The sequence below is a fragment of the Sycon ciliatum genome, chromosome 13 (assembly GCF_964019385.1).
Source record: "Sycon ciliatum chromosome 13, ocSycCili1.1, whole genome shotgun sequence".
In the NCBI taxonomy this organism is placed as follows: domain Eukaryota; kingdom Metazoa; phylum Porifera; class Calcarea; order Leucosolenida; family Sycettidae; genus Sycon; species Sycon ciliatum.
Genome location: NC_088655.1, coordinates 13,918,157 through 13,933,547, shown reverse-complemented (window position 1 = coordinate 13,933,547; position 15,391 = coordinate 13,918,157). Strand labels below are relative to the sequence as shown.

General features: G+C 51.9%; 1 protein-coding gene and 1 long non-coding RNA gene across 3 annotated transcripts in view; both read right to left on the bottom strand.

The window, feature by feature from the left end:
• Positions 1-15,391, bottom strand: part of LOC135829442 (uncharacterized) — a 34,783-nt gene that overhangs the window by 1,484 nt on the left and 17,908 nt on the right. Inside the window, exons 4-10 of one of the 2 annotated variants that reach the window (XR_010555820.1) lie at positions 12,273-12,321; positions 11,542-11,590; positions 11,176-11,224; positions 10,076-10,124; positions 9,709-9,757; positions 785-833; positions 46-94 (exon numbers count right to left, since the gene is read on the bottom strand). This is a non-coding gene — a long non-coding RNA (uncharacterized LOC135829442). Of the gene's footprint in view, positions 1-45; positions 95-410; positions 460-784; positions 834-9,708; positions 9,758-10,075; positions 10,125-11,175; positions 11,225-11,541; positions 11,591-12,272; positions 12,322-12,638; positions 12,688-15,391 lie in introns of both variants that reach the window. The other variant, XR_010555821.1, reaches the window with a different exon arrangement.
• On the bottom strand, positions 4,124-7,487 carry LOC135829374 (uncharacterized). Its single transcript, XM_065341777.1, has 2 exons — positions 7,040-7,487; positions 4,124-6,129 (listed from the first exon to the last, which is right to left on the bottom strand). Exons 1-2 carry the CDS (start codon positions 7,161-7,163, stop codon positions 4,700-4,702), a joined length of 1,554 nt encoding a protein of 517 aa, XP_065197849.1. The 5' UTR covers positions 7,164-7,487; the 3' UTR covers positions 4,124-4,699.

The following is a 15,391-nucleotide window of genomic DNA, read 5'->3' as shown; positions in this document are numbered from 1 at the left end:
AGAGAACAGATCCACACAAATGGTCAAAAATTCACCATTTCTCACCTTTCCGACTAGTCACAGCTGCAACATGGACAGCGACCATCCTGAATTCCTGCGATAGGCACACAAAGGGTAGTGCACAACAGAAATGACACACATTGTCATAAACGACCTGCCCAGGGCTGCTGAACCCTGAAAAGAACCTACCCCAAGTTTGGGTTTTTTTGCCCGTGCATCCGGACTTGGAACTCAAGCCAGTTACAGCAGGGTCAAATCTCCTTGGGCACTGCCTACGAGTGCAAGCGGCCTATTAGCAACCCGAAAATCTAAGCAATTTCTACATCCACATTGCTGCTGGGCCCATTTACCCACAGGTACATTGAAGAGAACAGATGCACACAAATGGTCAAAAATTCACCATTTCTCACCTTTCCGACTAGTCACAGCTGCTACACGGACAGTGACCACCGTGAATTCCTGCGATAGGCACACAAAGGGTAGTGCACAACAGAAATTACACACAATTTTAAGTTGTCATAAACGACCTGTCCAGGGCTGCTGAACCCAGAAAATAACCTACCCCAAGTTAGGGGCTCTTTTGCCCGTGCATCCGGACTTGGAACTCAAGCCAGTTACAGCACGGTCAAATTTCCTCGGGCACTGCCTACGAGTGCAGGTGGCCTACTAGCAAACCAAAATTCTAAGCAATTCCTGCACCCACTTTGCAGCTGGGCCCGTTTACCCACAGGTACATTGAAGAGAACAGATGCGCACAAATGGTCAAAAATTCACCATTTCTCACCTTTCCGACTAGTCACAGCTGCAACATGGACAGTGGCCACCCTGAATTCCTGCGATAGGCACACAAAGGGTAGTGCACAACAGAAATGACACACATTGTCATAAACGACCTGCCCAGGGCTGCTGAACCCTGAAGACAACCTATATCCAAGTTTGGGGCTTTTTGCCCGTGCATCCGGACTTGGAACTCTAGCCAGTTATAGCAGGCTCGAAATTCCTCGGGCATTGCCTACGAGTGCAAGCGGCCTACTAGCAAACCAAAAATCTAAGCAATTCCTGCACCCACTTTGCTGCTGCGCCCATTTACCCACAGGTAAATTGAAGAGAAGAGATGAGCACAAATGGCCCAATATCTGAGAAAATCGACCTTCCGGGCTATTTTGGTGAAAATGACTTTTCCAGTGTAAAATGATTTCTGACCTGTGTAGAGTATTTTGACAACGTTTCACGGGTTTCAGAGCAATATTCACCATGTAGCAATGCATTTTATGAGTAGGAGTCGAATTTTGGATTTGCACATCTTAGAATTGATTTTGAAAACTCAGCATGGTTGGTACTACTGTTTGTATCCAAGTTGTAACAATAACAGAAAACAGTTCAGGACTACAATAGAGTGTCTAAGCACTTATTTTCCAGCTTTCACTCTGTTGGTAGGGTAGCTGCAACGGCAGTAGGAGCAGGGCAGGTGATGTCTCTGTTCTCCTCGTGACAGTGCTGACGAACCTGCTTGAAAAGGTAGTCGGCACGAGCGTGTGACATCCCGGCTGGTTGCAGGGCAGGTGGAAGGACTTCCGTCTTCAATGTGCTGATGTCAGCATCCGGCTTGATAATCGACAAGGTCTTGTCAGCCTCCGTCGATGATCCAGACATCTCCACCATCCCAGGCTTGTCAGCTGAGAAGTGGAAATTCTGGTATTAACCTTCACACCACAGAAGAGATGAGCCAGTGGGGTGTCGCAAGCTTATATTGAACGTGAGCACGACATGATTATTGTGATCATGATGACGTATAACATAGTTCGCGTGAAATGATCGGACTGGGCCGTCTAAGGCCGCCCATCTGTAACATAGTATGATAGGAACAAATAACGCCATCTATCGGCTATGAAAGAGCGTTTGAAAGACGACCCATGGGGTCATGTAACAATCATAAAGGCTGGGTGTACCAGTACATTGCTATGGCAACTGCATGACCACTAAGTACTCGGTAGTACCCACAAGTATATTAATTGTATTGTCTGCGGCAGCCGATGGATGTGCACCATGCGGATTTCGTGCCCATCGGCCGAGCCCGTGCCTCCCCTCCGTCCGGTAGGCGTGGGCGGGTGGGAAACAAAATTGCGTGGCGAGCACTCGCAGCAAAACAGACAGCTGGCAAAATTACACCGGCCAGCAGTAGATGAGCCGTCTACGGATGCATCCGCCAGGCGAAGGGTGGCTCATACGGGATGTCGTACGCGAGTGCGACCCGAATGCGGAACTCTGCAAGAGTGCGTGCTTGCGCAAGTCGGCTGCGGCGGCACGGCGGAGTGCGTATGGTCACCTAAAGTCATCTTGCGGGAATATTCCCCTGCGGGGGCGCGGCCCGTGGCGTGCTGGTTAACTACGGTTTGCGCAACGCAAACCAACATTTAACCTTCACACCACAGAAGAGATGAGCCAGTGGGGTGTCGCAAGCTTATATTGAACGTGAGCACGACATGATTATTGTGATCATGATGACGTATAACATAGTTCGCGTGAAATGATCGGACTGGGCCGTCTAAGGCCGCCCATCTGTAACATAGTATGATAGGAACAAATAACGCCATCTATCGGCTATGAAAGAGCGTTTGAAAGACGACCCATGGGGTCATGTAACAATCATAAAGGCTGGGTGTACCAGTACATTGCTATGGCAACTGCATGACCACTAAGTACTCGGTAGTACCCACAAGTATATTAATTGTATTGTCTGCGGCAGCCGATGGATGTGCACCATGCGGATTTCGTGCCCATCGGCCGAGCCCGTGCCTCCAAGAAAAGGGGGGCGTGCGGTGCTTGCGACCCGTGGCTCAGTAACGCCGCGGCATGCCTGCAGGCCTGCGAACGTACGTGCGGTAAGCTCCGCTGGACCACCGCCCGGCTGCCATCAAGGCATACTCCGGGGCACCTTGGTTCGCCATGTGCGTTGCGCCTCCTGCACGGAGGGAGTGGCTACTGTAGCTGGGGCCCAGAACCCTGCGCAACACTACGTTGATGTCATTGGGCGTGAGCCATCGTCCATTGCCGAACTTGAAGAGAGGTTGTTCGTCACTACCCCATGCGCACGATCTGACGTATGCCTCGAGGGCCAGGACGGGGCATATTTGCGGGTCTGCATGGCGATGCAGCACAACCTCGCCACCGCTTGTCAGCTGCGATGTCTTCGTGCGTTGAAGCCGTAAGCTGGCTGTGGCCTGAGAGAGCACGAGGTGAGCGCGCCTGAGAGTTTTCAGGGTACCCGACCCTGCTGGCGACGGGGACGTGTACTCGCTAACTCGCAGCAGACCATGGAATGCTGTCGTCAATGCGGCCCATAGCATGAGCGTGTCGCCAGGCCTATAAGCGGAACGCTGCAGGAAAAGATGTAGTGCCTTGAGTTGTACGGCGGTGATAGCCTGTCTCCGAGGCTGGGCAGTTGCGTGCCGTGGGAGCGATGCGCGTTCTCTCTCCAGGCCTTTCACCAGAGCGGTGAGCCGGCTGGATGCAAGGACTTCGACAGGTCCTCCCCTGCAGAGGAGGTTGTATCTGACTGCGGCCAGGTATACTTTCAAAGTGCCGGCACTGACAGAATGCGCCATGGAAGCGGCAAATAGCAGGATGTCATCGTGACGCGGTGACAGCGGGTCGCGGTGAATCTGTTGCATGAACTTGCGGAATGCGTGCCAGCCCGGGGCATATGTGCGTTGCGTGGCTGCGGCCACTGAATTGGATATGAGTTGTTCGGCTCGTGCGGAAAGTGCGGCGGCTGGCGAGCCTGGCAGAGAGGACACAGGAGAAGAGATAGCGCGCCACATGCATCCACCAGTGACCGCGTATAGCAGCGCACATGCCCACATGCGCGCACATAAACACAAGCATATACACAAACATGCGCACATCCATCACCACCTGCCCTAGACAGCGGCTAGGAAGCGAGCGAGAAACACGATGGCTAGCCCTGCGTGCTGACTGGGGCCAGCGGTACGTTGCGGAGGAAGCGACTGCGGTGGCCCTCCTGCGGGAGGTTGCTTTTCTGCGGATAGATGAGCGATCTGGGCTGGCGAGCCATCATGTGAGCGGTTGCATGCGGCAACGGCCAGCGAGCCTGGAATCAACACAACAAAGGACAAAGAATTTCAGTCAGTGCGAGTGACCCTGCTTCATACGACCCACCCCCATGAGCGCAGTCATGATCCTAGGTGTAACGGGGCTCTCTGACCGGCGGAGGCCTACTGCCATGAGGCGTGCGGATTTTGCTTGCGGCTTGCCTATTTGATTCCCCATCTAGATGTGTCTATTGCGGTGGTCTCCCTAGGCAGCGGCGGGACCGAACTGCTCCCAAAGAAAGTGCAGGCGTCTAGGGGACCTGATTCAGTCCCTAAGCACACCGGGCGGCAAATCTAGAGGACTTGACTCGGTCCATAAGCACACAGGGATGCGATTCTAAAGGACTTGACAATCCGTACGCACACAGGGTTGAGGCAGAAATGATAGGCAGTAACACCCCGGCGAGGGCTTAACAACTAGTGGAGAGGTGCAATGGGTGGGGCGTGGCAGTAGGCTGTGCGAGCAGGGATACACAGCGGAAAAAGTAAAGGAAACAAAAGAAAACACGGGGGCAGAAGCACAGTTCTGTGGTCTCAGGAGCAGAGCGTCCAATCTCGGTAACGGCGGACCCTGGATGGCGACTTCCTCACGCTGCGGCGTGGATGTTTGCGAGTGACGACGGACTGAGGTCGGCCCCGGGCGCCAAGAGGCGGAACCGTGGGAACTGAGCGCGGGATAGGGCATCTGCGATACCGTTGTCCACTCCGGCGATGTGGCGGATAAGCAGACAGAAGTTGTGGCGAGCGGCCGTCTGGAGGGTGCTGCGTATGAGCGCCACGACTCCTGGGTGCCGGCAGGTGCCCGACTCCCAGGCAGCGCACACGGAAGCGTTGTCGCAGTGGAGCAGGATCTTCTTCTGCGTCCAAAGCGGTCCCCACAGCTGGCAGGCGAGGGAGATTGGCCACATCTCCCTCCACATGATGGAGGTGTATGGCGGCGTCTGTTGCGTTGCGGACCATGCGCCGGCGAACCAGCGACCTTGAAAGAAGCCGCCGAAGCCTAGGCCGGATGCGTCCGTGAACAACTCAAGGTCCGGTGACCTAGACCACTCTGGGTCGCGCATAAGGGCTTTGCCGTTCCAGACGGGAAGGAATTCCTGCCACCACCGGATATCGGCTAGGGCATCGCTGCTCAGGTGGACGATGGGCGATGAGCTGTGAGCGGAAGTGCATGCATCAATGAGCCGTCTAGTAAAGGTGCGTCCAGCTGGAACAACCTTTGCTGCGAAAGACAGGTGGCCCACTAGAGATTGGAGTTCCCGCCGTGAGGCGGTGTGGCGGGTGGACCATGACTGCAGCAGATGTTGCAGCGCGCGGAGCTTGTCAGTGGGAAGGCGGAGTTCCCCGGTGGCCGAGTCAATCTCGATGCCCAACACGGTGACGCACGTGGATGGACCCACCACCTTGTCGGTGCCAACTGCAGTGGGGACACCCAGGTTGTCGAACACCTGAAGGATCGTGGCCTTGTGGACTGCGGCTGTCGACGATGGCACCACAGTGGCTGGTGGTGATACCGAAACAAAGTCGTCGAGGTAGTGCTCGAGTGCGGGTATGCTGTACTTGTGGCGTAGGATCCACTCAAGCGCGTCTGCTAGGCGGTTAAACAAGCTAGGGGCGGACCGCAGACCGAACGGCAAGACTGTGTCGAAGTAATACTTCGATCTCCATTGCATGCCAAGCAGTGGCCAGTCGTCGGGGTGTACTGGACAGAGCCGAAACGCGTGCTTCAGGTCCACCTTGGTTATCAGTGCGCAGGGGCCTGTTCTGCGAACATGATCGGCAATGCAGTCGATCGTAATCAGTTTGAAGCGGTATTGGTCAGGGTCAATGAACGTGTTCACGCTGTTCCCCTGCGGGGCGGAGAGGTGCATGATCAACCGGTGCCCGCCTGATTTTTTCGGGACCACGCCGACTCCTGATGTGCGGAGGCAGGCGAATGGCGGAGCTGTGAAGGGACCGGCCGTATGGCCCCGCTGGCATTCAGTTGCGAGATATTGGTCAACGACTTCGGGGTGAGCTGTTGCAGAGGACAGATTAGCACTATGAACAGAAACATTACGAGGCCCGGTAAAACCAATGCGAAAGCCAAAACGCAAGTCATTAATCAAAGCAAGAACAAAAGAGGGGTCGGGGTGCGTGCGCAATTCATCGTGCAATACATCAATGTGGATGGGTGTGTGCGGTGCAATATTATAAATAAGACTATTAAGAGAGGATACTGCCGGGGCTGCCTTCGCGGCATCGCTATTTCTTGGCTGGGCAGGCGGAAGCTGGGTGCTCTCCCAAGCAAAACATGCATGCGTGGTGAAACTTGCACGAGCCGACGCAGGTGCCGTAGTTGTAACGGCGGCAGGTCTCGTTTGGTTTTGCGCTGGAGCTGACACCTTGCTCCTTTGGCCTGCTCCGAAAGGGCTGCGTTGTGCAGGAGGCGGTCACGTGCCCCAGCCTCTTGCAGTTGTTGCAAAAGGGGAGTGCCTGCCCGGTAAAGCAGGTCGTGTAGAGCTCAGTGTCCAGGTCTGCCAGTGACCGGGACAAATCTTTCGACAGCGCCTGCCGCGCCCTGGTGTCGAATTCTACAACTGCTGCGAAGCGGTACTTGCCGGCGGCCTGGATGATTCGGAGTTGGTGAATCATCAGGGCTTCGGCGCATAGGTGATGTTCGCCTATGGCAATCAGGCTGAAAATGGACCACGCCTCGATCCACGTGGCCAAGTTTTCAATTTTCCGTTTTGGAGCAGCGCAGACTGCCAGTGCCCCGTCGTCATCTACCCGGAATCTCTTGGGGGTTGGTTCGGCGGCTGGTCCCGGCTTTGGGGGCAGCAGACAAGCAATATCGACATACTCGATCCGTTTTATTTTGTCAACGGCTTCTGGGGCCACATGCGCAATACAAGCGGGGGTGTGGTGCATTACATCCGGGAACGTACCGTTTGCTCCAGTCTCGGAGTCAGCCGCGTGGTGTCCAGCCGGCGGGCTGTTGCCAAGTGCTGCTGCAACGCTGGCAGCCACAATCTCGGCGATGGAGTCCCTCTGGGCTGCTGAGAAAGCCATACTAAAGTTCTAAATGTTGAGGAATGGAAAACAAAATTGCGTGGCGAGCACTCGCAGCAAAACAGACAGCTGGCAAAATTACACCGGCCAGCAGTAGATGAGCCGTCTACGGATGCATCCGCCAGGCGAAGGGTGGCTCATACGGGATGTCGTACGCGAGTGCGACCCGAATGCGGAACTCTGCAAGAGTGCGTGCTTGCGCAAGTCGGCTGCGGCGGCACGGCGGAGTGCGTATGGTCACCTAAAGTCATCTTGCGGGAATATTCCCCTGCGGGGGCGCGGCCCGTGGCGTGCTGGTTAACTACGGTTTGCGCAACGCAAACCAACATTTTCGTGATGTTTTTCACGGGCTTGAAAACAGTGGAAAGGTATGCATCCCACTGTCTCCAATCCCATGAAAACAAAACGGCCTTGTTGAAGGCTGCTGATTTATCTGTTGCATCAGCTAGCTGCTGAAGTGTATCGACGTCGGACTTCCTGTAAGTCTGCTTCAGCAACCCAAAGCCGCCATCGACAAAGCATCGAGTGTGCCCAACGCGCATGAAGCACAGGTCGATGGATTCGTTGAGCCCCACAATGACTCGCCAGCAGAGGTACCCAACGACTGTTTTGTTTTTGTTTTGTCCGCAGCAATTGTCGGCGTGTAGACCGATGTCGTGTGCGCCCTTGGCATGCTGCTGAAGATGGAAATGGAGGAGTGAGACCACTGAGTTTGGCCCATGGCATTTGCTGCCATCAACTCCGATGGTCTCATTTTCGTCAAACAAATAGTTGTGCTGTGCTGGCACAGCCTCCGCTGCAACACCAAAAATCTGGATCCGGCGCGGAACTTTAAAATACAACGCACCTACTTCACGGGCATGGTGTGGAATGTGCGCCTGCTGGGCAAAGTCGAACGTGAAGTGCTCGTATGCTGGCGCTTGCAACTCACTGCTTTGCTGTTCAGCTATGGCATCCTTTGCCTTCGCAATGCATGCCCTGTAATGATCTCGCGCAACATTCGCCTTCTCCATGTGCGCCTTCAACTCTTCCACTGTTTTTTGTCTGGAAATTTCCGTTCTCGCTCGGGTGATCTTCGACTGCATGTCTGAACATTCTCCACACACATCTTCCTTCGGAGTCATAATCAAAACATCTGGAGTTTCTTTCAACCATAGTTTGACAAATGTCTGGTAAGAGACAGTGCCTCCGGCATTTACGTACTTCTGGTGCACCAGCTTCTTTGTAGTGATGCATGGCAAGTAAACTGGTGCTGGAGTGTTGTGCCCCCTGGGTGCAGCAGGCTGTGGGAGACCATTCACCACAGCGTAGTTACGAATGAAATCGCGTACCTGCGTTACACCCTCCGCAGACACAGCATGCCAGGGAGAACGACCAACATTTCCATGCTGTGGAGGAGTCAGAACGCCTGCGTCGAGATGTGCCTGCACTTGATGCACGTCGTATCGACTGGCGGAATTTGCATACAAAAATACCGCCTGACACGTTTTCACACCACCGACTTCGTACCGGTATGTCACTCGAGATCGCGCAGCATGATGTGCTCCGTGATGTCCTGAATCGCCACGATTAGCCAGAGCATCCAGCTTGCCACTCAAGAATACGCGACGGTCATCGTCGCCAAGAACCTCCGTAGAATTTCGCGATGATTTTAGAATTTCTGGTGGGACACTCAGGAAACAGTTTTGACTCCCTGCGCAAGGGCAGCCAGCGACCCGGCGTGCTTCGATGTCCTCAGTGGATGACAGCTTGATAGCTGGTTGCTTGTCCCTGCCTACAGCGGCAGCAGCTAGCGCTGTGGCCGGCTCCGGTTGCCCCTGATCATACTCATCAAGGTCCTCTTCATCGTCGCTGCCGACAGGTAAGTGCGTTGTGTCAAGTGCGATCGTTTCATCCGCGCTATCAGAAGCGCTGGCGTCGCTGGAGGGGATATCGCCAAAGAACGATGCATCATCGTCGATGAGATCGCGGTTGGCCTGTTCTGTGAATCCAATAACAACCTGACACAAGGATCGCCTTCGATTTCCTTCCGCCATTGTCGCCTCCGCAGTTTGCTGTGACAGAATCGATTTTTTTGCGATCAAATTTGTTTTGGCTTTTTCTCAAAAAAGTCGCGTAGCCCCGAAGGTCGAAAGTCTCAGATATCGGGCCAAATGGTCAAAAATTCACCCATTTCTCATCTTTCCGACTATTCACAGCTGCAACATGGACAGCGACTATCCTGAATTCCTGCGATAGCCACACAAAGGGTAGTGCACAACAGAAATGACACACATTGTCATAAACGACCTGCCCAGGGCTGCTGAACCCTGAAAATAACCTACACCAAGTTTGGGGCTTTTTGCCCTTGCATCCGGACTTGGAACTCAAGCCAGTTACAGCAGGGTCAAATCTCCTTGGGCACTGCCTACAATTGCAAGCGGCCTACTAGCAAACCAAAAATCTAATCAATTCCTGCACCCACTTTGCTGCTGGGCCCATTTACCCACAGGTACATTGAAGAGAACAGATGCGCACAAATGGTCAAAAATTCACCATTTCTCACCTTTCCGACTATTCACAGCTGCAACACGGACAGAGACCACCGTGAATTCCTGCATTTGGCACACAAATGGTAGTGCACAACAGAAATGACACACATTGTCATAAACGACCTGCCCAGGGCTGCTGAACCCTGAAGACAACCTATATCCAAGTTTGGCGCTTTTTGCCCGTGCATCCGGACTTGGAACTCTAGCCAGTTTTAGCAGGCTCGAAATTCCTCGGGCATTGCCTACGAGTGCAAGCGGCCTACTAGCAAACCAAAAATCTAAGCAATTCCTGCACCCACTTTGCAGCTGGGCCCATTTACCCACAGGTACATTGAAGAGAACAGATGCGCACAAATGGTCAAAAATTCACCCATTTCTCACCTTTCCGACTATTCACAGCTACAACATGGACAGCGACCATCCTGAATTCCTGCGATAGGCACACAAAGGGTAGTGCACAACAGAAATTACACACATTGTCATAAACGACCTGTCCAGGGCTGCTGAACCCTGAAAATAACCTACCCCAAGTTTGGGGCTTTTTGCCCGTGCATCCGGACTTGGAACTCAAGCCAGTTACAGCACGGTCAAATTTCCTCGGGCACTGCCTACGAGTGCAGGCGGCCTACTAGCAAACCAAAATTCTAAGCAATTCCTGCACCCACTTTGCAGCTGGGCCCGTTTACCCACAGGTACATTGAAGAGAACAGATGCGCACAAATGGTCAAAAATTCACCATTTCTCACCTTTCCGAATATTCACAGCTGCAACATGGACAGTGGCCACCCTGAATTCCTGCGATAGGCACACAAAGGGTAGTGCACAACAGAAATGACACACATTGTCATAAACGACCTGCCCAGGGCTGCTGAACCTTGAAGACAACCTATATCCAAGTTTGGGGCTTTTTGCCCGTGCATCCGGACTTGGAACTCTAGCCAGTTATAGCAGGCTCGAAATTCCTCGGGCATTGCCTACGAGTGCAAGCGGTCTACTAGCAAACCAAAAATCTAAGCAATTCCTGCACCCACTTTGCTGCTGGGCCCATTTACCCACAGGTACATTGAAGAGAACAGATGAGCACAAATGGTCAAAAATTCACCCATTTCTCATCTTTCCGACTATTCACAGCTGCAACATGGACAGCGACCACCCTGAATTCCTGCGATAGCCACACAAAGGGTAGTGCACAACAGAAATGACACACATTGTCATAAACGACCTGCCCAGGGCTGCTGAACCCTGAAAATAACCTACACCAAGTTTGGGGCTTTTTGCCCGTGCATCCGGACTTGGAACTCTAGCCAGTTACAGCAGACTCTAATTTCCTGGGGCACTGCCTACGAGTGCAAGCGGCCTACTAGCAAACCAAAAATCGAAGCAATTTCTGCATCCACATTGCTGCTGGGCCCATTCACCGACAGGTGCATTGAAGACTGAACAGATGCACACAAATGGTCAAAAATTCACCCATTTCTCACCTTTCCGACTATTCACAGCTGCAACATGGACAGTGACCACCATGAATTCCTGCATTTGGCACACAAATGGTAGTGCACAACAGAAATGACACACATTGTCATAAACGACCTGCCCAGGGCTGCTGAGCCCTGAAGACAACCTATATCCAAGTTTGAGGCTTTTTGCCCGTGCATCCGGACTTGGAACTCTAGCCAGTTATAGCAGGCTAAAATTTCCTGGGGCACTGCCTACGAGTGCAACCGGCCTACTAGCAAACCAAAAATCTAAGCAATTCCTGCACCCACTTTGCAGCTGGGCCCATTTACCCACAGGTACATTGAAGAGAACAGATGCGCACACATGGTCAAAAATTCACCATTTCTCACCTTTCCGACTATTCACAGCTGCAATATGGACAGCGACCACCCTGAGTTCCTGCGATAGGCACACAAAGGGTAGTGCACAACAGAAATGACACACATTGTCATAAACGACCTGCCCAGGGCTGCTGAACCCTGAAAATAACCTCCACCAAGTTTGGGGCTTTTTGCCCGTGCATCCGGACTTGGAACTCAAGCCATTTACAGCAGGGTCAAATCTCCTCGGGCGCTCCCTACGAGTGCAAGCGGCCTACTAGCAAACCGAAAATCTAAGCAATTTCTACATCTACATTGCTGCTGGGCCCATTTACCCACAGGTGCATTGAAGAGAACAGATGCGCACAAATGGTCAAACATTCACCATTTCTCACCTTTCCGAATATTCACAGCTGCAACATGGACAGCGACCACCGTGAATTCCTGCGATAGGCACACAAAGGGTAGTGCACAACAGAAATGACACACATTGTCATAAACGACCTGCCCAGGGCTGCTGAACTCTGACAATAACCTACATCCAAGTTTGGGGCTTTTGGCCGTGCATCCGGACTTGGAACTCAAGCCAGTTACAGCAGGGTCAAATCTCCTCGGGCACTGCCTACGAGTGCAAGCGGCCTACTTGCAAACAAATAATCCAAGCAATTCCTGCACCCACTTTGAAGCTGGGCCCGTTTACCAACAGGTACATTGAAGAGAACAGATGCGCACAAATGGTCAAAAATTCACCCATTTCTCACCTTTCCGACTATTCACAGCTGCAACATGGACAGCGACCACCCTGAATTCCTGCGATAGGCACACAAAGGGTAGTGCACAACAGAAATGACACACATTGTCATAAACGACCTGCCCAGGGCTGCTGAACCCTGACAATAACCTATATCCAAGTTTGGGGCTTTTACCGTGCATCCGGACTTGGAACTCAAGCCAGTTACAGCAGGGTCAAATTTCCTGGGGCACTGCCTTCGAGTGCAAGCGGCCTACTAGGAAACAAAAAATCTAAGCAATTCCTGCACTCACTTCATAGCTGGGCCCATTTACCCACAAGTACATTGAAGAGAACAGATGCGCACAAATGGTCAAAAAATTCACCCATTTCTCACCTTTCCGACTACTCACAGCTGCAACATGGACAGTGACCACCCTGAATTTCTGCGATAGGCACACAAAAGGTAGTGCAGAACAGAAATGCCAGACATTGTCATAAACGACCTGCCCAGGGCTGCTGAACCCTGAAAATAACCTATCCCCAAGTTTGGGGCTTTTGCCCGTGCATCCGGACTTGGAACTCAAGTCAGTTATAGCAGGCTCAAAAATCCTCGGGCACCGCCTACGAGTGCAAGCGGCCTACTAGCAAACCAAATATTTAAACAATTCCTGCATCCACATTGATGCTGGGCCCATTTACCCACAGATACATTGAAGAGAACAGGTCCGCACAAATGGTCCAAATTTCACCTTTTCTCACCTTTCCGACTATTCACAGCGGCAACATGGACATAAACGACCTGCCCACGGCTGATGAACCCTGAAAATAACCTACCCCAAGTTTGGGGCTTTTTGCCTCTACATCCGGACTTGAAACTCAAGCCAGTTACAGCAGGGTCAAATTTCCTGAGGCACTGCCTACGATTGCAAGCGTCCTAATAGCAAACCAAAAATCTAAGTAACATGCCCTAGATCATTTCTACACATATATCAGATCACAACACAACCCCCCCTAGCCAAATGCAAGGAACATGACACATTCTCATCACTCTGAGTTGCTCCAAAATTAATTCTCAGCATTCCCCAAATTTTTCTGGCTGCATAATTATACTTCTCCGCGTCATTAAAATTGTCGCTTCCCAGAGCGATTTTTCGAATTTATTTTGTCCACTCGAAGGGCAAAGAAATCAGCTAGAAATTGAGGAAGAGCATTGTCGACGGACCAAGCTTTAGTTTGTGCCCCTCCCCCCCCCCCCACCCCCCTGCTTTTCTGCACTTGCAGCTAAGGTCGCGTCTTCATCAGAGTTTGAGACAGACCCTTCAGCACTCAACAATACGCTGAACAAGACGCGTGGTCAAATTCAGGTCAAGAAACTTCGTTTTCAAGCGATCCATATCCCCATGCCTCCAGGTGGCAGGCGATCAAGGCAAGCTAGCATTTTTCATGTACACTGTAACGACCTTCCAGTGGGATAGGGTAAGCAGTTTCGCACCTTCTTTCCTTGGCAAGCGCTTCGCCGATTTTGTTGGAGTTTTCAGACCTGTTTCCTTCGCAGCAAAATGCGCCACAAGTAGCGCATTTTAGGAATTTGAGACCGCTTTGTTCTTGCCATCGTCAACTTCAGCGTTTCGTGTTCAGGAGAGATACCAGGATTCTTATACCTGAGCTTGCAGTCTTGATAAATACCCACGCGAACGATACGAACTCCAGAAAACGAAATGCGCTCTGGGGCGGAATAGTGCGGAGCGCGATCAATTTGCTTGGTGCGGAAGAGCGCTCCGGCAAAGTCCAAGACCACCACGGCTTCAGTGACAAGTAGACATTGCGCAGGAAGGGTCGCACCAGTGTTCGAACACAGAAAACAGCGATTCCGACAGTCTGACTAAGACGAGCCAAGTCTCAAATATTGCGATGTGCGAAGCGACAATTTTAATGACGCGGAGGAAGTATCTATACAATACATTGACTCATACTTGCACCGTGTTCAGCCTAGGTATTTGCATTGTATTATAATTCTATTATTTTACTTGGGCAATCCCAACAGACCCTAAGGTCTTCTTACAGGGTGCCCAAGATGAATGAATTTGTTAAGTTCCTGACGAAAAATGAATTGGGAATATGATTTGTGCGAAGGGATTAGGGAAGCGCATTAAAGCGGTCAGCACCAAGGAATGAAATAGATTTGTAGGTAAGGCAAACTATCTAGTACTTGGTTTGAGACAATCAAGACTGGCTCTGCAACTAGCCTGGTTGGTCAGGATAACATGGTTGCACTACATTTTGGTTTACCTAGGTGATTATTTAGAGTTGACTCAGTACTAATGATGTGTACCTGTCGTGTCATACAACAAGTGGTGGACATAACACAATTGTTGTATCATACAGAGAGTATATGAGCAACTATCGTATGGCCGGACCACCTATCAAAAATTACTACCGTAAAATCCACCAGAGCGCCCCGTCTCTCCCGTGCGCCCCTCCCTGACTTCTTGTCTGGGAAGTGATTGATTGTATCCTTGTATGACTCTGTGATGCTATACTGTACTGCAGACGCGTGCTCGACCTGGTTGGAAATGTATGCAACAGTGCCCACCCTCTTGACCAGGGATCGCACAAACCCTTAGTATTGATGGGTCTGTAAGACTCCTGGCTCTTGACCTTTGGTCGGTGTCAAGATGCACGGACAGTTTGAGTAGGGTGAGCACTTTTTCATGTAGTACTGAATGCAGCAAAGTAGGACTCGCCTATCCGTCCCTCCCCACCTGGACCTACTCAAAGGGTGGTGGAGGTAGGGGCGCTCTGGCGGTATTTTACAGTATTTCCACTGGCTCAGTAACCAAATCACACCTTTGCGCTCCGTTTGACCAATCCTGATATGATTGAAATTTAAACTACATGTAACGTGGTGCTCTGATTCAGCATTCTGCTGATCGCCGCTAAATGCACCGCACTACTCTGATCACCACTGAAATGCACCACGCTGCTCTGATCACGGCTAAATGCACCGCACTACTCTGATCACCGCTAAATGCACCGCGCTACTCTGATCACCGCTAAATGCACCGCGCTACGCTGATTACCTGTAAATGCACCGTGCTGCTCTGATTCATTTCCATGCGGTGAGGAAGGTCGAAAAGCATGTATCGC

What these genes read in the sequence shown, in the direction of transcription:
- LOC135829374 (XM_065341777.1), bottom strand. Translation starts at nt 7,163, where the DNA reads ATGGCTTTCTCAGCAGCCCAGAGGGACTCCATCGCCGAGATTGTGGCT. An exon ending in CTCCGAGACTGGAGCAAACG is followed by an intron (nt 6,130 to 7,039) that starts GTACGTTCCCGG and finishes CCTCTGCAACAG; the next exon opens with CTCACCCCGAAGTCGTTGAC.